Source organism: Prionailurus bengalensis, chromosome D2 (assembly GCF_016509475.1).
Source record: "Prionailurus bengalensis isolate Pbe53 chromosome D2, Fcat_Pben_1.1_paternal_pri, whole genome shotgun sequence".
NCBI classification, from domain to species: domain Eukaryota; kingdom Metazoa; phylum Chordata; class Mammalia; order Carnivora; family Felidae; genus Prionailurus; species Prionailurus bengalensis.
In genome coordinates, this window is record NC_057351.1 from 28,913,285 (window position 1) to 28,936,586 (window position 23,302).

The 23,302-nt window shown below is 36.4% G+C and overlaps 1 protein-coding gene across 3 annotated transcripts in view; it reads left to right on the forward strand.

The window, feature by feature from the left end:
- MYPN (myopalladin) overlaps positions 1–23,302 on the forward strand; it is a 106,245-nt gene that overhangs the window by 7,588 nt on the left and 75,355 nt on the right. The window contains exons 1-2 of one of the 3 annotated variants that reach the window (XM_043596465.1): positions 5,199–5,357; positions 20,955–21,857. In XM_043596465.1, coding sequence (XP_043452400.1) covers positions 20,956–21,857 — 902 coding nt within the window. In that variant the 5' untranslated portion in view covers positions 5,199–5,357; position 20,955. Of the gene's footprint in view, positions 1–5,198; positions 5,358–8,087; positions 8,376–20,954; positions 21,858–23,302 lie in introns of those variants that run through there. The other 2 variants (XM_043596464.1, XM_043596466.1) reach the window with 2 other exon arrangements.

A 23,302-nucleotide genomic window follows, 5' to 3' on the forward strand; every position in this document is an offset into this window, starting at 1 on the left:
TGCTTCAATACCTTTAAGTTGTTTCTTTGGTCAAAGATCATGAACCATCCAAATTTCCAAGGACTCAGAAGGACTCAGAAGGACTTTGTAAGAAATCAACATAACCCCAGTATCACTGGAGATCTCCTTCTTGTTATTCTATATCTTCTGAGTTGTTTTGTTTTGTTTTGTTTTGTTTTGTTTTGTCTCAAATTGATTCCTAAAGGCATTACTAATAGCGTCAATTCCTCTAAAAGGTAGTGTGGTGTAGTAGAGAAGAGCTTGGGCTTTGGTGTCATGTAGAGCTGGGTGTGAATCACAGCTCTGAGTGGCCTTGTGCAAATTTTTTCTCTGATCTTCAGTTTCCTCCTCCATAAAAGTAGTATAATAATATAGTATACCTTGGACAATCTCAAGGTGTGCTTCCTGAGACTTTTTCAGATCCCTGAGTTTGCAAAACCACAGTACTATATAATCTTTTCAGTTTCATCCTCCATAAAATGGGGATAATGACCCATACTTCCTGGGCTGTCAAATTAAATTATGTATTAAATATGAACAACAAAGCTTGGTTGATGTGGACACTGGGCTGGGTCAGCTAGCATCATTCAGAGAGCTAAGTAATTCATCCTGACTTTTCTGCCTTTTTCTGCCTTTCAGGACATCCAATTTGGAGTCAGTCACAAACAGATGAACTCTTAATCTAAATTAGAGACTATTATGTGTATTTTAAGTGTACTTCTTATTTCTGGGAAAATAGGGAGCTCAGTCTGTGACTTGACCCTTAAAATCAGAGCATGAGAGTAGACAGAACTGCCCCTCAGCATTGGGCAGTAGGGTCCTGAAGACCCAAACTCAAAGAAGCAGTCTATGGAAGCAAAAAAGAGTTTGATTTTATGGAGTAAACAGAAGGCAAGGACCTGATGAAAAACAAAAGTTATGCAAAGGTTAAAGGTGGGGGCGGGGGGTGCAGCAAAAATAGTAGTAAGCCAGTTCAAGAGGATGCAAAGGAATGAAAGTGCCTCTTTGGAACACCTACGGAAGAACTCTTAAGCAAGCTTGGGCAAAGTCCAAACCTTTTCCAAAAGCAAGGGTCTGGCATATCAATTATCTTAGGAACTGTGAGCATCCATTGAGCCAAAGCACATATAGTTCTTCACTTGATGACTGGTGCACAATGAGCATCCAATAATTTTTAGCTCCCTTCCTCAACTGAACTGATGCTTAATAGTATTTCTGTGTTAAACTAATATCATAACCACCAATGACAAATCAGTTAATGGTGCTGAGACTTTAGATCATTTACTCTTTCCTGAAACACAATAAATGTTGAGTAAATATTTGTAGAATTGAGTGAATAATTTAGAACAACTCAACAATTAATGCATCGTTTCATGGCATGCTATGGAGAAATATTTATTAAGTGCCTACTTTGTGCCATGCCATGAGACCAGAATTCTGTAGCCTTTAGAGAAATTTTTTTATGGCTCTAATTCTCAAGGAGTTGATCTAGTTAAATAGATAAACATAAATACATACATGAAATTATTAGTTTGACTCAGTAATATGAGTAATATTACAGCTACTAGTTGTTTACTTACATAAAAATTTGAAGAAACAATGAACAAAGGCAGAAAGGAAAGAAAAGGCCAAGAAATACTGGTGAAACTTTTTGGAGACCATATTTGTGTAGAAGAAGGACAGGTAAAACCAGAAAGGTTGTTTATATTTTATGGGATTGAGATGATCACATTTCTGTTTATACTAAGCCTTTCTTATTCTTGGTTGAAATTTGCACAAAACTGTCAGGCAAGTGGACTATGTACAAATAGATTTATCCCCAGCTCAGTTTACACCATGGTAAATTTTTGTGTTTAACTTCTCTGTGACATTATATATGTACTTATCCCTTTTATTGACATTATCATCCACATTTTAAATTAAAGCTATTATCTAGGCTAGAAATAAAAGGAAAGTAGGTCTAAGATATTAACAGACTCGGTTTTAACAATTCATTCTCAGTTTGGAATGAAGAGCAATTGGATGATGAGCAGAATGAATGAAAAGGCAAAACAAGAAAACATTTTTCAGGTCTTCCTGCATTTAAGTATGCTGTCTTTATTTGATAGAAAAACTAAGGGGCGCCTGGGTGGTGCAGTCGGTTAAGCGTCCGACTTCAGCCAGGTCACGATCTCGTGGTCCGTGGGTTCGAGCCCCGTGTCGGGCTCTGGGCTGATGGCTCAGAGCCTGGAGCCTGTTTCCGATTCTGTGTCTCCCTCTCTCTCTGCCCCTCCCCCGTTCATGCTCTGTCTCTCTCTGTCCCAAAAATAAATTTAAAAAAAAACGTTGAAAAAAAAATTATAAAAAAAGAAAACTAAAGCAAGAAACACCAAATGGATAGATCCACATGCAAATAAAAATGTAAATTTGGTTAAGGATATACAATACAAACTCCTTCTGAGTTTTTCATGGTTTATATTCTCCAAACTCTTCTTCTGTACTCTTCCCTCCTTGCCAACAAGTCACTTCCATTTAACATTTACTCATTTCATGGTTTACTCAATTCAGATTTTGGATAATAAGATAACTACTCAGGGATGTGTATTGGCCCTTGCTATTTCAGTTAACCAATTTTATTAATTCTTCTTTGAGAACGTAGCCCTAGACATAGTCATATGCTATTTTTCTGTGTTCTGGCTTCTGTTAGAGAAATGCCAAATTTCCAAAATCAAAGCCATAGCTTTAATAACCCTTTGCCCATCAATACATATAAAACTAATGGTGACTTTCCTTCTTTGGGTGATTTCTGATTTTTGAACTAACCTGCATGATTGAATTGCTCTTCATATATAATACATATAAATTCTGTTCCATCAATACATATAAAACTAATGGTGACTTTCCTTCTTTGGGTGATTTCTGATTTTTGAACTAACCTGCATGATTGAATTGCTCTTCATGAAAATGCAATTGAAAGATAATGTGTTTTAAACTAAAGCACCTATGTTTGAATTCACTCAGCTGTGCAGGTTTCTGGTTGGGTGACTTAGGGAAAACTAAATTTCTTTAAACCTTCATTTCCTCCTTATAACTCACAAGTAACATACCTTGCTCCGAGTATTGCTCCCAGCTTAGAGTACACTCGGAAGAAATGTTAATTCCCATTTCCTTTCCTTCATACCGTTAGTGTTAATGTGATTATTTGGGTCATGTGTAAGAACACTGAACTTTGTTTTTGGCTTGCTGAGCTATCAGTGCTGCCCAAAAATAGAATCTGAGTGGAATCACCCAGAGCCTGGCATACTGGCATTTAAGATATTCAGTGCTAATGTTATTAAGAGAGAATATTTCAACTGTTGTTTCCTATCCCTAACTTGCAAAATATTTATTGACCCATATCACTGTGCTGAGAAGTAACACCAGAGCACTTAAATTTACTTTCAGAAGAGCAAAGCTTTTAAATGGTCTCAGCAAGATGACTATCATAAACAGAAACAAAAAAATAATAAGTCTGTCAAAGCATTCAGACTGTCTTCCAATGCCCTACCTTTCAGCATTAATACCCAATGCTTCATTCTTTATAACAATTCATGTTCTCAGCTAAAATATCGCAGATAGAGTCTGTCAGAGAGCATTTGCCTTTTTCCTTCTATATTTTCTCCTCTTTTTGTTCACTTATTTAGTCATACAAAAAAACTTCAGAGGTTGTTTCAGTCAGAAAAATTATAAAGTTAAAATTCTATATAGCATTCTTCTAAAATGCTGACTAAAAGAGAGTATGTTGTTTGTTCATTTTTATCCCTAATTTTTTTCACAAGTACACTAGAAATGTATTTAAATATTTGCAGTGGCTATGAACATAGACTTACAGTTGGCCTTAAGTTTAATCCTGGCTCAGTTACTCATTTGTGTGACATTGGGCAAATTTTTAACCTCTAAGCTTCAGGTTCTGATCTGTAAATTGAGAATTATAACAGTATCTACTTCATTGACTGTTGGAGGAATACATGAAATAAAGCACAATGTCCATAAAGAGGTTAGCCTAGTAACCAGCACAGAGCTAAGAAATGTTAACTTATTTCTACTGAGATGATATGTTTATATGTGTGCTATTATAATCATATTAATGTGGTAAGAAGTGGGAATCAACTGTATACTCGGGATTACATACATGATACTAATTTTTTTTAATTTCTTCAGTAATCGGGATTACATACATGATACTAATTTTTTTAAATTTCTTCAGTAACTTAGTGTTAATCACAGATGGTCTTTTTAAAAATTCTGGGAAGCAGATTTTTTTTTAAAGTTTATTCTGAGAGAGAGAAAGAATGCACATGCGTGCATGGGAGAAGAGCAGAGAGAAGGAGAGAGAGAGAATTCCAAGCAGGTTCTGCACTGTCCAGTCAGGCTCAAATCCACAAACCTGTGAGATCAAGTATTGAGCTGAAACTAAGAGCTGGATGTTTAACCGACGGAGCCACCCAGGCGCCCTGGGATGCAAATTTTCTTATTGGAAAAATAAATTTTTTCTAAAAAGTGTAAACGTTGAGGGGGCGCCTGGGTGGCTCAGTCAGTTAAGCGTCTGATTTCAGCACAGATCATTATCTCATGGTTTGTGGGTTCGAGCCTTGCCTCGGGCTCTCTGCTAACAACTCAGAGCCTGGAGCCTGCTTCAAATTCTGTGTCTCCTTCCCTCTCTCTCTCTCTCTGCCCCACCCCTGCTCACACTCTGTCTCTTGCTCTCTCAAAAATCAATAAACATTAAAAAAAAATTTTTGTTTAAAGTGTAGACGTTGATGTGTTCTCTGTATCAAAAGCACAAGGAAGTCCTATTGTGTTTTCGTGGAAACCACAAAGTAAAGCTATAATCTAATTACTCTAAAATTGGAGGCACATACATTAAGTATTATAATAATTCTTTTCTCATATTTACTTTAATAAATGTATTAACCATATTCTTAGTTTTATATCAAAAAGGTATTTACACATGTCATATGCATCCTGTGTATGGATATTTTGTCCATTCTTATGCTTCATTCTTTAAAATTCCATCATTACTCTCCTTTTCATCTAATCTAATGAAAGATCAAGAAAGTCTATTTCCTTAGTCATCTTAGTCATTATCCACCCCCACCATCCCTCCAGGATAAGAACATCGTGCAGACTGAGTTATTAAAGTTGATCTCAAAGAGCAATCTGTTCTAAACGACTGTCCCCTGGATCTGCCACGGAACCCTGTAAATACCCTTCATTACTCTGTTAGGGTGGTATCACATTTCCTTCATGATACTTCTGTGGCTGACACAGTTAGGCAGTGAGATTTGGACTTTGGATGATCCTGGTTGATTGATATCGGAATGGCGCTTCTCCTCCAGGTAAACACAGATTTATTTTTCAGGGTAACATTTTAAAATAGGTGTTCTGTTTATAGTTTTTAAAAATGTTTTTAGTTTTAAAAACTAAAAAGATTTTCAGCTTATAGCTTTTTTTTAATGTTTTTGATTTTAGTTTTGGGCCAGCATTTTCAATACCGTTTAGACGAAAAAGAAGTTTTGCAAGGATTTAACTGTATTTCTCAATTACATTGTATCAGGGGGTTTGTATAAGACTCTCTATAATCCAGCATACATACATCTTTTTGGATGGACAAGAGCTTGTCTTTGGCATATTATTCTCATTAACAAAGGTTAGGAGATACATACATGTCTCTGTCCTTTAAAAATAAGATATAGAGGGTTTTTTTTCTTTTTGTCTGATATGAGAGGGAGGTAAGTCAATGTAAATATATTAACTTTAAACAAAACTTATTGAAAGTTTGGTATATGTGAGCAATTTCTTCTAAAGTATTAAAATCCATAGCAATATGGGAAAATAAGAAATATAAAATTTCACACAAATCTACTAGCACGGACATTTTCGGATGCTTATCCTCCAAGTGAAGACTTCCTCTGTCATAGATCTCCCAGATTCCTTGGTATTGCTGTGGATCATCCCAATGTGAGTAAATTGTTTCTGTAGCTGAGTGACTGAATTAAGAAAACAGCTGAAGGCAAGCACCGGATCATGTTCAAACCACAATAAACACATGTGTTGGACAGGCCACTCAACTTTCTGAGGAAGGCTTAGGGCATGTAACCTCGTGTTTACTTGTCACTTATGAAATTTCTTTTTAACTCTGTTGGAATGTTTTTTTTTAAGTTTTAAAAATTATTCTTTGTATCAGTAAACTCTGGTAAAATCTGAGTAGGTTTGTGGTACAATGTTTATATAAGTACTATGATGATACCCAGGTTAGAGGCTGTGTTACTTGGGAGAAAAACTAATTTTAAAAAACTAGAATCTAGAATACAAGTTTGATGTATTGTAAGCAAAATGTCCACAGTTGCCAAGTAATATTTATTTTAAATATTTACATCCAGTTTTGTTTTCGAAGAGTTCAGAAAATTGTGTACACTATCTTCTCATGGCATAGTTTGTACGGAAGTAGAAATGTGTTTACTTACAGTGTGTGCATGCATTTCCTTTTAGAAAATCAAATCGTAGCACATTTATGTATTATCTGAAATAGAGGTGCCGCTTTCCTACATCCCTAACGAAGACCTAGCAGCAGTTATATTGATTAGGCCTCAAGATCTGAGTGGGATAGAGGGTGAAGATCTTATCTTTAAGTAAAAAGATACTGTTGGAGCCACATAAATAGAAATATAGGCAGAAACACAATTAAGTAGCCTTGAGGTTGGTATCAGCACAGGGTTAGGTAAGAGAACAAAGGAATCTGTCATTAGAGAACTGGATTACTATGGTAATAAAAACAACCTATCCACAAAATCCAGTTCTTTTGGTACCATTTTCCCTCCCCAGGAATAGTACTTTCAACTTGTATTACTGAAATGTTGTCCTGAATTTTTTTTCACTTTGCCTGTGTAAATACAAAGCTCCATAAAAAAGTAGTGAAACCTCTGATGTTTCACAATAAACAAAGAAATTTTACATTTAGTCAGTATACAATAGGGATTCTCAAGATGACTGAAAAGAGTAAAGAGATCTCATAGTAAATTCCATAAGGTCAAGAATTTCAGTTTATTTTGTGCACATACCCAGCACCTGGTACATAATAGGCATTAGGTAAATTTTTGTTGAATAAATGAATGGGAAGAATTCCTATAAACCGCTGGGTGATTTAATTAAGAAGCTAGCTGTAAGCCAATGTATTTTAGGCTAGCCAAATCTAAGGATGATCCTTTTAAAAAATAACCAATGACATCTGAATTTTCAAAACCCAGGCTGCTGCCAAGATTAATGATGTTATAGCATACTTAATCTGTACTAAGCAATGGGGTTAACTTCTTTTTCCTCAAATTTCTATTTGAAAATGTATGAAATTAATATCAAAAAAACTATACTTTGACAAAGTAGGTTTTGAGCAGATGTTGGTTTGGTTAAGCATTATTTTTATTGATTGGCAATGCTTGTGAAAAAAGACATATGGCATAGACTTTTTCTAAGTAATATACAAAATGTTATTCTAGGTACTAATACAAGAATAGGAATTGTAATCTATTACATTACATAGCAGTTTTGACTTTTAAACAGTATCTGATTAGTTTTTCTGATGAAGTTTGTTCAAACTAATTTGTTACTGGGTTTGTTCTCAGGCAGATGTTTCTTTCCACTTTTTTTTTTTTTTTTTGATGATCTATAACAACTTTTAATGTTCGTTATGTTCTCTGCTTTTGCTTAGCTTTTGGACAAACAGTTCAAAAACTCTCCACTTTAAGATGTTAGGCCTCAGCTTTATATTGGCTTTTCATAGCCTAATTTCCTAAAATGTATCAGTGGTTAAATGACAATAAATTTCCCATTAAAATTAAAGTTCCTAAAAATTAAGAATTTCGGTGTATTTCAAAAATAATGCCAATTTCTTTGACAGGTGGAACTGGTGTCAGGAATTTAGCATTAATTCCAAACATAAGTCAATAAACAATTTGGGCCTCTAGCTAAAAGTGAAATTCTGTAGGTAGAAAAACCGATTGACCCCTACCACGCATAGGTGCTGTCCTGCTATGGAATCCCTTTGCTCAGTTTTCTCCTATCCAATCAGGTGGAATGTTTCACAGGCACATGGTTTATACAGCTCAAAATAACTTGGGACCTGTGAGCTGACAAATGCTCTGGCTCCGGTGGTGACAGGTTGTCCAGCTTCTTACAGCCATCTTCACTGAAACTAAGGTTAACTCCTCACTCTCTATGGACGGCTACTCTCGATTTCCAAGGGCGTGAAGAATTTTCTTTTTCTCCTGTGCTTTCATCTAAAAGTTCTCCTTGGATAATTATCATCACGGTGGATTGCCTGGGTTGGACATCCTCATCTGGGTCAACTAAAAAAAAGAAAGGTAATATCCAGATTTAAGTTCTCAAGTGTGTTTTGAAAACAGGCACTGACAATGGGAAAAGGGACATTTCAGAGACCTAATTACTGTTGTTTAGAGTGAAACCTAGGACGGCTTCCTAATGCTGTATGATGGGACACAAAATTTTGTGAAAAGTAAAGTTTTCTACATGTAAAGATTTTGGAGGGGATTGATGAAATTCACAGAGATCACAACCTGCTTGGGTCCTAAGGGAAAATATCTCAACAGAGGAAGTTGTGGCATGTTACATACATCACTGGCATTTCCACATATTCACTTATTAAAATAATGGTATTTGTATACAGAATATGTGTGCAATGCCTATTTCCTTTTTAAAGGAACTCAAATCTAAAATAATATGACTCTATAGTTAAAGACTTTCATTTAAAATTTTTTTTATCATGTAAAAGGATATGCTTGCTATATTTAGTGTTGGGAGATCTGCTCCCTGGATTAATGTACACAACAGCTGCAGAAAGTCTTGCTCAAAGGACATTGCTCTTTCTTTCTCCTTTCTCTCTCTCTCTCTCTCTCTCTCTCTCTCTCTCTCTCTTCAACTGCATCAAAAAGACACTTGACAGTCAGTGGCAAGTGTTTGGCCTGGTAGATTGCACTATTAGCAGTAATTAGATGCACATCTTGAATTATATTTAAAAAAACATACAAGCGAAGAAAAAGAGAACATGAATTAATCTATATTACCATCCCCAAAAAGTGAACATTACAGTAATGGTGTTAAGAAATGTTATTATTTTATCAACAGATTTTTACTCATACTTGTTAAAGATACTAGAATCAATCAGTTGGAAAGAAACAAAACATCTACCCAGTTTTCTTTCTCAAAAAATTATGGTTCAATTACTTTCACATTGGTAATGATGGCATGAATTCTACAAAGTCTAAATAAAGAATCTGCCACAAATTCTTAGTCTCTCCTTAATAATAACTCTTAGGTGCACATAAAATCCATAATCCTTTTGTAGGATATTGAGAATGTCTATACCTGCAGCTATAACAAACATATTTTTAAACAAAAAATAAGATATCCTGTCTGACACAGGATTTGACAACAAACAAAATATTTAAATTCAAGACCATTCCAGGAGATCTGAAATATATACACATTAGACTTCCTTTGTAGGAGGCAAAATTATAGACATTACAGAATCTTACAATAATGGACTATGAAACAAACAGTTGGACACTGTCCAAATTCTGGAAGTTTGTCTCCATTCCCACTTATAGAATATGGCTAATGCTACTGGAACTCATAATAATGTGTTAAAGCTCCTGTTCCATATATCTGTAATTTAGAATACAGGCTCTATTTCATGTTTCTATTACAGTATGCTTACAAAGGCACATATTCAAAAGAATGGACTCAGAACCGCAATTCACAGACACCAAAAATTGAATGAGTTTTTACTCGAGACTGGGTTTTGGAATTCATAGAGGTAGTTTTTCCAACTTACTTTTGAAGAAATAGTGCAGCACATAAATCAGGTTTCATTGTGAAAGGGCTTTAACGAACTAAAGTGACAGCTAAATTTTTCAACAGTTAATTCCTTATATGTAATAGAGGTAATGAACTCAGCTTGCTAACCTGAAAATACAAGACAAATGATACTGCTAACCCCAGAATAATTACAGTAGTTTCCTTCATTGACATCGAGATATGACAAAGGCATTGCTTGTTGCATTGTGTCATTGCCCATAATAAGACAAAAAAATGGAAAAAAGGTATCTTTTTTCCTCTCTTAAGAGATATAAAAGAATCAAGCACCATGGAGATATTTTCTAGAAGGTCTATGTGCTTCATAGTTGACAAAGAGCTCTTAAAACTGCTAGGGAATTATGCTTTGGCTTAAATGGGACAACCCAAGTACAGACACAATCGTCTTTAAAAATTTAAGAGCTTATACTCAACAGATACATTTTTGGTGGACACAAACGTTTGTATGACTATTTACCTGCAGTCAGCAGAGAGTTTGTAGAGCTCATGCATAACCAGAGTCACCTTGACAAGCTCAGGCTGTGTGCTATATACACCTTCATCTGGAGTCACAATGCACTACATCCTCTGGGAGGGCCCCAGCAGAGTCTTCCCACCAAGCTCTTGAACTAAAACTAGATCTTGAGATCCCAAGCCTCTTTGGGGCACCTGCTCCTCTCCCAATCTTGCACGCATGTTATGTCCATGTAATTGGGGGAGCTATCTTTTTCAACCCTTCATCACTTAAAGAAAATTGACACAAATATGAAGAGGCTGTAGAGGATGAAAATGTTCTATTTTTTTCTTATTTTTCTTATTTAAAATGGATTAACATTTACTCATTTTTTATGTCTTGTGTACAAGCTAAGTTCACCACAAATGGTGAAATCTCGAGGGTGATATAAAACCTCATTTTTGTGACTGCCACCAAACCCTTTCCTGATCCTATGCCTGAAGCCTTCTCGCTTGCCTTTAATTAGCCTTCCCTCAGGTCGCAGAGTTTACTTTTACACAATTTCTTTGCTCTCTGTCAAAGTTTGACAAAGCCCAAAGTTTGACAAAGCCCAAAATTTAACTTTATTGTAGTACTTTCCTACACGTTTATCCTCTTCTGTATATGAAAACATACAAAAGTATGTTTCACAGAAGCCAATCTCTTTTCTCCCCCTCAGACTAAATCTTTACTTTCTTTCCTACCTTCCTGCCATTACCAATTCAATTAAAACAATAATAAGAGAATGGTTTACTCACCCTTGGCCTCTTATCTAAAAACCATTTCCTTCCTTTAACCCCTGCCCTTTAAGCAATGTCCCTAATTAAACAGATTCCCACTGTTTCCTCTGTGTATTAGCTCTGCTCTGTCTCTTTAGCTCAACAGTCTCTTCTAATGTACACATTTGTCTGTATTTGTTTTTATCTGCTGTTTTTCCTCTTTCAAATGGAAAGAGGAATTAAGAGACAATGGTGCACAGACTATTTCTGTATTGCTACTGACATATTTCCCTATATTTCATGTCCTTATTTTAATAATGCAACATATACTAACTTATTAAATTACTAATGTCATTCACACCAAAAATAGATTAGAAATAAAATTAAGTTGGAGGTGATCACTGTCATAGGGGATGGAAACCATAACAATGAAGAAAGATTTGCCTCAAAGTGCATCCCATCTGCAGCCAAATTTTAAAAGATAATCTGTACTCAACTCTCCAGGACTAGTTCCTATGTAATGGGATTTGGTTCTTGGCCCAGCAAGTTTCTCCAAAAGAACTGAGTTAGATACTTCTATTGTGTGGGACATGATGGGAAAGAGAAGGCAAGACAAACAGGTCAATACCAGCATTAAAGAGAGGGAGCAAAGCCTAATTTTGTTGATGATTCTTCCCCAAAAGAACATTCTAGGTATAATAATTACACATCAGCAGAAAATGATTACCTTAAATTTGCATTGTATTCTACATTTTTTTAAATGTTTATTTATTTTTGAGAGAGACAGAGTGCAAGTGGGGCAGGGGCAGAGAGAGAGAGAGAGAGGGAGACACAAGCTGAAGCAGGATCAAGGCTTTGAGCTGTCACCACAGAGACCCATACAGGGCTCGAAGGCAAAAGCTGTGAGATCATGACCTGAGCCAAAGTCAGATGCTTAACAGACTGAGTCACTCAGGCACCCCAACATTTTTGAAGTGCTTTCACAAACAAACCTATGATGTAAGCAGGGTAGTTCTGCTCATCCTCACTCTAGAGGTGAGTTACTTAAAGTTGTCTTATCTTGTCCTATTCCAGCTCTTTACGTAAATAATTATTAAATATCAAGATATTTTTGTGTTTACCTAGAAACCAGCTTTATTTTCTCATTTAGATATCTGATGATATTGTAGGGGTGTCTGGCTGGCTCAGTCAGTAGAGCATATGACTCGATCTTAGGATCATGAGTTCAAGCCCCACATTGGGTGTGGATCCCACTTAAAATACAATACAATACAATACAATACATACCTAATGATACTTAATAGCCAGAAAATTTCAGTATTTATGTTTGAGTCCAAGTTACTTCTTTTTTTTTTAAAGGTGTGAACAATTTTAATTCTCATAATACATATTGCCAAACTGCTTTTTTTTTAATGTTTATTTATTTTTGAGAGAGTGCAAGCAGGGGAGGAGCAGGCAGATGGGGACAGAGGATCTGAAGCCAGCTGTGCCTTGACAACAGTGAGCTTGAACCCACTAACTGCAAGATCATGACCTGAGCCGAAGTCAGTCACTCAACCAACTGAGTCACCCAGGTGTTCCCCAAGTTACTTCATATTAGGCTTTGCCAATTCTCTGGTCAATGTCCCAGTTTAAATATTCATATAACCAAAAGATGGGTGTATACCATATGATATTTCCAAAAAGTTCTTTTTACAGCCTACAGAAGAGTAGTGCTGAGTTAACATGAGTTGAAAAATATGCCCAAAGGTACCAGCATCAAGTTTTGTTATTATGAACCAGACCTTTACATTTTCAGTGAGTTCTCAGGGCAGATGGTCTCTTCAAAAGAAATCCTAGGGCGGGGGTGGGGGGGGGTGAAATAGAGGTATTTAGCTAAGTGAAGAACATTCAATAAGCCTTCTATGTCACTAAATTAATTTATATGATTTACTAAAGTCTATCTTGATTATTTTGTTTAAAGTTTATTTAGAGAGAGAGAGAGAAAGCGAGGGGGAGGGAGGGAGAGAGAGAGAGAGAGAGAGAGAGAGAGAGAGAGAGAGAGAATCTCAGGCAGGCTCCACTCTATCAGCATAGAGTCCAATGTGAGGCTCAAACTCAAGAACCGTGAGATCATGACCTAAGCCGAAATCAAGAGTGGATCGCTTAACCAACTGAGTCACCCAGGCACCCCGTCTTGATTATTTATGCCACATTAACTGTTTCATTTCCAACCTAGGACAATTTAACCTTAACCATGATCTGTTTTCAAAGGCAATGCTCATTCTTATTTTGAAAGTGGCGTTAAATGTTTCAATTTTGTAAGAAGCAGAAAGAAGGAAACAAAGTCCAATGTCACTCTGAACATCTCAGATGAAGTGTCTAGGAGAATTCTTAATTTCCTTTCCTGAAATCTGCTCATGCAAGTAAATGTTTCCACCACTCACCTTGTTGCTGAGGTCCTAAATATTGGAGTCACCCTTGACTCTGCCCTTTCTCTCGTATCTTTCAGTCCATTAACAAATTATACGGACTCTACTTTGAAAAGATACCTCAAATCTGATCATTTCTCACCATCTCCCACTGATACCATTCATTGATCCAAGCCACCATCATCTTTTGATTAGCATACTGCAGTACACCCCTGACCCATCTGTTCATTTCTGCACTTGCTCCCTTCAACTTGATTCTTTGCATAGCAGCCATGATTAACTTTTTTCAAATCCATGTCATCTGCTTCTCAAAACTTTAAAATGCTTCCCCATTCACACATGTACTAGGATTCAAAGACCTTCCCATGGTCTGCAAGGCCTCACATGATCTAACTTTATACTTTTCTGACTTCTTTTTCTTCTACTCTTCTTTTTCATTCACCTCCTGGCACATTGGACTTGACTCAAACACAGCAAACATTCACCTCCCTTCACATTGACACGTTGCGTTAAAAATTCTCATCCCCCCACCCACACGATGGTCACATGGCTGACTTCCCCACTGTATTAGTAGCTATGCTTGATCTTAGCTAAAATAGCACACGTTTCTCTCTCCCCCTTCATTCTCTATTCCATTGCCTTATTTTTCTTCTTAACAGTTATGTCTTCTCCACTAGAATATCAACTCCATGAGGGTAAGGACTTTGTCATTTGTTCACTGCTGAATCCATAGTGCCTGGAATGGTGCCTGGCATATAGTGGTTGCTCAAGAGATGTATACTGGATGAATAAATGAAAGCTACATTATCCATAATATCTTTTTTTATTATTATTCTCAAGTTAGTTAACATAACGTGTAGTCTGGGCTTCAGGAGTAGAACCCAGTGATTCATCTCTTACATATGACACCCAGTGCTCATCCGGAAAAGTGCCCTTCTTAATGCTCATCACCCATTTAAGCCCCCACCCCCGTCAACCCCCAGTTTGTTCTCTGTATTTAAGGGTCTCTTATGATTTGCCTTCCTCTCTACTTTTATCTTACTTTTCCTTCCCTTCCCCTATGTTCATCTGTTAAGTTTCTCAAATTCTGCATGTGAGTGAAATGATATGGTATTTGTCTTTCTCTGACTGACCTAAAAGGAGGCCGGTTCCCTGGAGTGCTGTGAGAAAAGACAAAGGCTTTTTCACCGGGCCTTCCTGTGAGGGCTGCGTCAGTCCACAGTAGGAGAAGGGGTCCTCCCTGAAATGCTGTGGCACAGACAAAGCCAGCCCGGACCACATATTGCATAATAGCTTTTTAAAAGTATTTGGGCTCTTTAAAAGTGTAAATTTTGTAACAAATAGTTTAAAATTAATGCTTGAAAGAGAAAAATGATGCATTTCTTATTTCTTATTGTAGAGATTATTTATCAGCTTAACAATTTATACATGCATTTTCATTTGAGAACCTTCTGAAATGGAATTGTTATTATTCCATTTGAAAGATGGGAATAGGGGCGCCTGGGTGGCGCAGTCGGTTAAGCGTCCGACTTCAGCCAGGTCACGATCTCGCGGTCCGTGAGTTCGAGCCCCGCGTCGGGCTCTGGGCTGATGGCTCAGAGCCTGGAGCCTGTTTCCGGTTCTGTGTCTCCCTCTCTCTCTGCCCCTCCCCCGTTCATGCTCTGTCTCTCTCTGTCCCAAAAATAAATAAACGTTGAAAAGAAAATTTAAAAAAAAAAAAAAAAAAAGTTCTAGAGGTCTTGGGCACAACGGTGCAAATACACTTAACACTACTCAACTGTACCATACTTACAACTGTTAAGATGGTAAATTTAAAGTTATGTGGAGGGGCGCCTGGGTGGCGCAGTCGGTTAAGCGTCCGACTTCAGCCAGGTCACGATCTCGCGGTCCGTGAGTTCGAGCCCCGCGTCGGGCTCTGGGCTGATGGCTCAGAGCCTGGAGCTTGTTTCCGATTCTGTGTCTCCCTCTCTCTCTGCCCCTCCCCCGTTCATGCTTTGTCTCTCTCTGTCCCAAAAATAAATAAACGTTGGAAAAAAAAAATTTAAAAAAAAAAAAAAAGAAAGATGGGAATAATTGAGATTAAGTTACCTTAAATGACGTGCTCAGTATAACACAGTTATTTAGTATTGGTGTTGGGATTTAAACCCAGGTTTCTGATTATAATCAGATGTTCTTGATATTTCTGGTATGAAAAGAAAGCAAAATTCCAGTTATTTTACCCACCATAAATAAACTTTCATTTGGAAGTCACCTTGAAGTTATTACTGCCTTTACCAGTTTATATTTTTCTTTATGTCTGGAAGTTTTCTTTGTAAATATGATTTCGTAAATAGAAATATTACTTTATCCTGCAACTAAAATAAAAGATAAGCAACAATAGATTTAGCAGGAAATTCTAATGAACAAAAGAATTCAACAGATATTTACTGATCACCTTCTATGTGCTGTGTGTGCACAGAGATAATGGTGTACAAAAACAAAATGAAGTAGACAGAAATGTAAATAGGCAAATTTAATATGTTGTGATAAGTGCTGTGTTTGGGGATAAAGACAGAAAACTTTGGGAGTACATTGCACAGGTACCCAACCCCAAACAAAGAAGAAATCCCAGAGCAATGTCTCAGCTAAGAACTGAAGACCAGTAACTTGGCCCAGTAAGGTAGTGAAGGGAAGTGCGGACAGGGAGCGGCCTACGCAAAGAAAATATACACAAAGATCTGAAGGCAGCACAGTTCACTCATGAGACTACATGTGTTTCAACAGAATATAAATAGTGCTGAATTGGCTACACGTATGGAATTCAGTTTCTCTTCAAAGTTTGTCCTTGGGTCAATCACTTCACTAGTTCTACTTCCATTTCTTATCATGGTATGTCACTATAGTTGTTTTATAATAGCAATAATAATAATAATAATAATTACCATTTATTGAACATTTACTAAATGCCAAACACATTTAATCATCACTTCGCCCTATGAGATGACTACTGTTATTATCCCTGTTTTGAAGATGTGGCAGCTGAAGCTTACAGAGGTTAAGTGCCTTTGTTGAGTTTATACAACCAGTAAGTGTCAGAACTGGGATTTGAATCACATCTAACCTCAAAGTTTTTTTGGTTTTTTGTTTTTTTTTAATATATGAAATTTATTGTCAAATTGGTTTCCATACACCACCCAGTGCTCATCCCAAAAGATGCCCTCTTCAATGCCCATCTAACCTCAAAGTTTTAAGTAATAAATACTACATTAAAGAACATTAAAGAAATTAATTAAACATTTATTAAATTAGACCATTAAAGCAACTCTTTATTTTGAATACTTGAAGGTTTTGTTACTATAATAATTTCTTATGACCATAAGCATCAGAGCAGGCACACATTCACACCTCAATTAACTTTTCTTTCAAAAAGAAAAAAAAATGGTTACAGAGAGCAGTGAATACCATTTATGAGTATTTTCTTTCCTATTTTCACCAAAAATATAAAAATTTTAACACTTTTTCAACATTAACATCACCTTTACCTAAATATTTTACTAACATGATTTTGAGTGTCCATTATAGGGATTAGCCCTGTTTTAAGGGTTTGCATTCATAATGTTATTGATCCTCACTCTCCTTGAAAATAGACATCATCCATGTTTTACAGATGAGAAATCCAAAGCTCAAAGAAGTGATTTACTCAAAGTCACACAACTCCTAAGAGTTCATGAACCCAGAATTTGAAAACCAATCTGATTCCAAGACCAATGCTCATTCCATGTTGCCTCGAGATAAAAGCCATCTTAGAATACAGAGTTAGAGGGGCACCTGGGTGGCGCAGTCAGTTAAGCATCCGACTTCAGCCAGGTCACGATCTCACGGTCCGTGAGTTCGAGCCCCACATCAGGCTCTGGGCTGATGGCTCAGAGCCTGGAGCCTGCTTCCGATTCTGTGTCTCCCTCTCTCTCTGCCCCTCCCCCGTTCATGCTCTGTCTCTCTCTGTCCCAAAAAAATAAATAAACGTTGAAAAAAAAAAAAAAAAAGAATACAGAGTTAGAGATGAAGTTACATAAATGCAATATACAATAATGTTCACCTAATAAGAGGCCATTCTTATTTATAAATTATTTCATTTTCCCTTTACATTTAAATACAGTTGCCCTTGAACAACATGGGTTTGAATTGTATATGTGTCCACTTATACACAGGTTATTTTAGATTTTTGAAAAATACAGTACAGTGCTGTAAAAACATTTTCTCTTCCTTATGCTTTTATTAATAATATTTTCTTTTTTTTAGCTTACCTTATGGTGAGAATACAGTATATAATACATATATAATACAAAATATGTGTTAATTGACTGTGTTATTGGCAAGGCTTCTGGTCAACAGTAGGTTGTTAACAGTTAAATTTTGGAGGAATTAAAAGTTATACGTGGATTTTTTATTATAAGGGTTGGTGCTTCTAAAACCCACACTGTTCAAGGATCTGATCAAGGTTTCTGTATGTGCAGAAATTCACACAAGACTATGAAAAGTTGATTTACAAATGAGAAGGATTTTGAATTAGTACTTCAATTGCATTTCAAATAGCATTTTGCACCTTATTTCACATATCTTTCTTTAAGTCTTCTAGGGACGCCTGTGTGGCTCAGTTAGGCAGCCAACTTCAGCTCATGTTCTCATGGTTCATGAGTTTGAGCCCCACATCAGGCTCTCTGCTGTCAGTCAGCACAGAGCCTGCTTCAGATCCGCCGTTCCCCCCTCTCTGCCCCTCCCCCTTTCCCTTCCCTTTCAGAGCTCTTACTCAATCTCTCTCAAAAATAAACATTAAAAAAAAAAAAAAAAACCTCTTCTGGGGCACCTGGGTGGCTCAGTCAGTTAGGCATCCGACTTCAGTTCAGGTCATTATCTCGCAATCTGTGAGTTCAAGCCCCTCGTCGGGCTCTGTGCTGACAACTCAGAGCCTGGAGCCTGCTTTGGATTCTGTGTCTCCCTCCTTCTCTGCTCCTTCCCGGCTCGTGCTCTGTCTCTCTCTCTCAAAAATAAATAAACGTTAAAAAAGAAAAAAAAAAAACCTCTTCTTTTATAAAGTTAATGCACAAATGGGACACATTTTCAATTGGGATATCAATTATACTTTCATATACTATTTTGTATATCATTTAGTTTTCTACCAAATTAAAAATGGTAGATAGTTCTATTTAATGAGTATATCATAATTTAATTAACTAATTGCTTATTGAACATGGTTCAATTTTTTAATATTATCATCTATACTGTGATGAATATCTTTGTAGATAAATCTTTGCACCCATCCAACACCTTTGCATTTTCAGTTCATCTTTTTTTAAGGCACAATAGACTTCACCCAAACAAATGACTCCAGTAGTGGCAATTTCAGGCAGTAACAAGTATGTGGGAAAATATTTTGCTGTTGGTGATCTCTTTAGCCATCTCTAATTGCCCTCTCAAGGTGACTGCTTACTTTGCCAATTTAGAGGTTAGTTTGGGACAGCACTCTAAAAGTTTGAGAATTAGAACAGTTCCTAGGAAGCCTTCTTTGTGATGTAAAGTGAGGCTATCGTGTAAGGGAAAGGAGTGAACCAAAACAAGTTTTGTGATAGAATCATAAAGCCTAAGAGGAAAGATTACTTTCCTTTCCATCTTCCCAGCATAAGGCCTAGAACATAGTAGCCAAGAATGGCAAACAACCTTCAGCTCTATTGCCATCTCTGATTGATTAGTGGTGGCTGAAGAAGTGGAGTGTTAAGACAGTCAAGATCAATGGGAAGAGCACTGTAATCTGTTAGCTGTATCATTTAAGGAAAGAAAGAGGAGTAACAGTCTACGGGTCACAAGTTTGCCATCCCTCTAGCAAATGTGTGAATAAATAAATGATAAAAGGTTAATAATATAAAAGTGCTTTGCATTACTAAACCCTCTAGTCCAGGGGGCTTTGAACTAAAGTTATGGTAGTATTTTCTTAATATTTTAAAAATTATTTATTTTTTGAATCAGTAATATCCTCATATAATTAAAACTCAAAAGTGAGGAAAGGGTATACAGTGAAATGTAGTATAGGTTGTCCTGTCTTGCGCTTCATTTCCCTGTCTCCTATAACCCCTCTTCACCAATGTTAATATGAGAGACTTTTTTTAAACCTAGGCTCTAACTCCTATCTTTGTAGAAATTAAATTAATTATACCTTATTGAAAAGGCTAAATCATTATACTTTTCAAGAGCAGATTGAACCTATAAACAATATTGAACTTAAACAACTTGTCTCTAGTCAAAAAACAAAAACATTATTTATATTCACGAACTATATCAAATTTATGTCTTTGGTAAGTAAATAAGATTATGTTGTCAGTACATTTTTTTTTCCATTTCAAAGAAGAATTTATTCACTAAACATTTATTGGGATCAAATTCCTTATGTTGGTGGACATTACATTCTAGTAGTAAAAGGAAAATGACAAGCTGCTAAAAAATGTGCCTGCAGAGAGGCTCCTGGGAGGCTCAGTTGGTTAAGCTTCTGACTCGTGATTTCAGCTCAGCTCATGATCTCATGGTTTGTGAGATTGAGCCCCAAGTTGGGCTCTGAACTGACAACATGGAGCCTGTTTGGGATTCTCTCTCCCTCCCCCTCTGCTTGCGTTCTCTCTCTCAAAATAAATAAACATTTTAAAAAATGTGCATGTAAGATTTCTCATAGAGTTAGCTGGTACTGAGAAAACTAAACTGGGTAAAAAGTATAGGCTAGAAGGAGATTGCCACCTTATGTTGAGTCATAAAGACGGAATCACGGAGGAGAGAATAGATGACCAGGTAATTTAAGGAAGTGAGAAATGAGTCATATAAGATTGTCAGAAAGAGCATTCCAGGTATAAGTGACAGCAAGTACAAATGCTCTGAGGCATTTCAGATGTGACTTTAGAATATTTAAGAAATGATAAGAAACCAGTGTGGGTGAAGCTGAATGAAAAAGTCTTGAAGCAATAGGAGATAATACCAGTTTATGTAGGGTTTTTTCTGAATTAAATGAAAAACTTTTTCATTTTTATTATTTTATTACATTCAAGGTAAAGGAGCAAATTTCTGTGTATGAAAGGTCTTTATAACTAAAAGCCCCTTACAGATGTTATCAAAATTGTGCTTAGAGATTGCATTTAATCTCACTATAGCTATATTATAGCTTTCACAACTGAACTTGTGTTAAAGAATTTAATTCAGTGCTTATCACCCATGCTTTTATTTTATATTACAGGGAAATCTCATTCAGTTCCTCTTCATATTACAATTTGAGGTTAATCTTTAAGTGGAAATTTTGTAGAAGTATCAAAATTAGGCAATTTTTTATTTCAAACTTTAAGTTCTTAAGAATCCATCATGCTCTAATAAACATAGACTTGTTATTCTTTAGAAATGACTGAAACTTTTTGTTCTTGTTATTATTTGTAACAGCATGCAAGACGACAGCGTAGAAGCTTCTACTTCCATATCTCAGCTTCTAAGAGAGAGTTATTTAGCAGAAACTAGACACCGGGGAAACAATGAAAGGAGTCGAGCAGAACCTTCCTCCAACCCTTTCCATTTTGGCAATCCTTCTGGAGCTGCTGAAGGGGGAGGAGGCCAAGATGACCTTCCAGATCTTTCAGCCTTCCTGAGCCAAGAGGAATTAGATGAAAGTGTCAATCTGGCAAGATTGGCCATCAATCATGACCCTTTGGAGAAAGCAGATGATGCTCAAGCTAGAAAACGCCTTTCATCTGATCAAATGAAACACTCACCTAAATCAAGTTTTGACCCCAACTGCTGTCAGGATAACTCTCAAGGTTCTACTAGCTCTAGAGAGAGCTCCCAGGAGGCAAAAAGGCCACAGTATAGTTCTGAAACCCAGTCCAAAAAAGTATTCTTAAATAAGGCTGCCGATTTCATTGAAGAGCTGTCTTCCCTTTTCAAAGCCCATAGCTCCAAAAGGATTAGACCTCGTGCCTGCAAAAACCACAAGAGTAAATTGGAATCTCAAAACAAACTTATGCAGGAAAATAGCTCCAGTTTCTCAGATATCTCAGAAAGAAGAGAAAGATCTTCTGTTCCCATCCCTATCCCTGCAGATACTAGGGATAATGAAGTGAATCACGCCCTTGAACGGCAGGAAGCTAAGAGGCGCGAAGCTGAGCTGGCTGCCAGTGAGGCAGCTGGTGGAGACACCACCCCTGGGTCTTCACCTTCATCTTTGTACTATGAAGAACCTCTGGGGCAACCTCCCCGGTTCACTCAAAAGTTACGGAGCAGAGAAGTTCCAGAAGGAACCAGAGTACAGTTGGATTGCATAGTGGTAGGAATTCCACCACCTCAAGTAAGGTAAAAATGTCCCATTAGTAATGCTTGGTAATTGCTTTCCATCCACCCGGATCCTCCTACGTCTATCTTTTAAGTATGTGGTTTCAAAAATTATACACTCCTTTTGCGAAAAAAAAAAGTGTAACGTAGCACTCTCCGATAGAAATATAGTATCAGCCATATGTGCAATTTAAAACTTTCTAGTAGCCAGATTTCCAAAAAATAAAAAGAACCAGGTGGAATTAACTTTATAATTATGTATTATTTAACCACATATTAAAATATTATGATTTCAACAGGTAATCGATATAAAAATTATTAATACAATATTTCACCTTATTTTTGGCATACTAGAGCTTTAAAATCCAGTGTGAGTTCTACACTTATAAACAGCACATCTCAATTTGACTGCTAAATTTTCCTAGGAAATACTTAATCTGCATCTAGATTTCGTAACACTTATAGTTGAAAAAGTAGCTTGACATACCCAAGTTGTTCCAAACATAGTTCAAAATTTCCTAACAGTGGAATTCAGTATCAGTTTTTAAATTTAATTAAAATTAAATATAATTTGAAATTCAGGCTTGGTTGCACCAGCCACATTTCAAGTGCCCAATACCACATGTGGCCAGTGACTATGGTATTGGATAGCACAGGTCTATAGCCTGAAGCTTAAAAAAAGAAAGTATTTAAGATCTGTACTCAATGAATACCTGTGGCATTTTTTTAACTTTAAAGAAAGCCAAATAATAGAATAAAGATTAATAAAATAAAGATAGAATAAGGCTGTGGCCTAGTAAGATCAATTTAAAGATTCATTTTACATGTATTTCTTATAAACTTTTTGATATCAGCTTAATGAACACTATTCTCCTTAAAGTCCAAGTCTTTCCCTAATATGACTGATGAGTAGAGAGGATATTAATCTTTTATGTGCCTACCAGTTAGCTTTTCTTTGAAGCAAATGAAGCTTCAGGGCTCCTCATTCGCATAAGCGTTTCCTAACTTTGCTTTCCCATTGCCCCCATTCAAATCTGATCAGATTCCTAACTTTGTGGTCTAATTTTATTTTATTTTTTAAGGGGTTCTTCCACATTTATGAGCTTCAGGCCTCACAAAACCCAGAGTGATATTTGCAAACCCTAATATTATAATGTAATAATATATGAATAAACTGCTTTATGTGTATTGCTTTTGTAGAGAATTACTGGTATTTAGAATCCTGTAACAGTCACTTTGCCTTCCTAACCATTTATTTACTAGTAGAATATGACTTAATTACTATTTAACATTTATTCTAGGTGTTTAAACAGGGCCTTGTCTTTTTCTTACACAGTATTCATATTATAGGTATTATGGGACAGTAATAGTATTAATAATAATAGTTTTATTCATATTCGCATATTGATTCAAGAGATTCTAGTCCAAAGATGTGTTCATATACTGAATTCTGCTTTTCAAAGGCA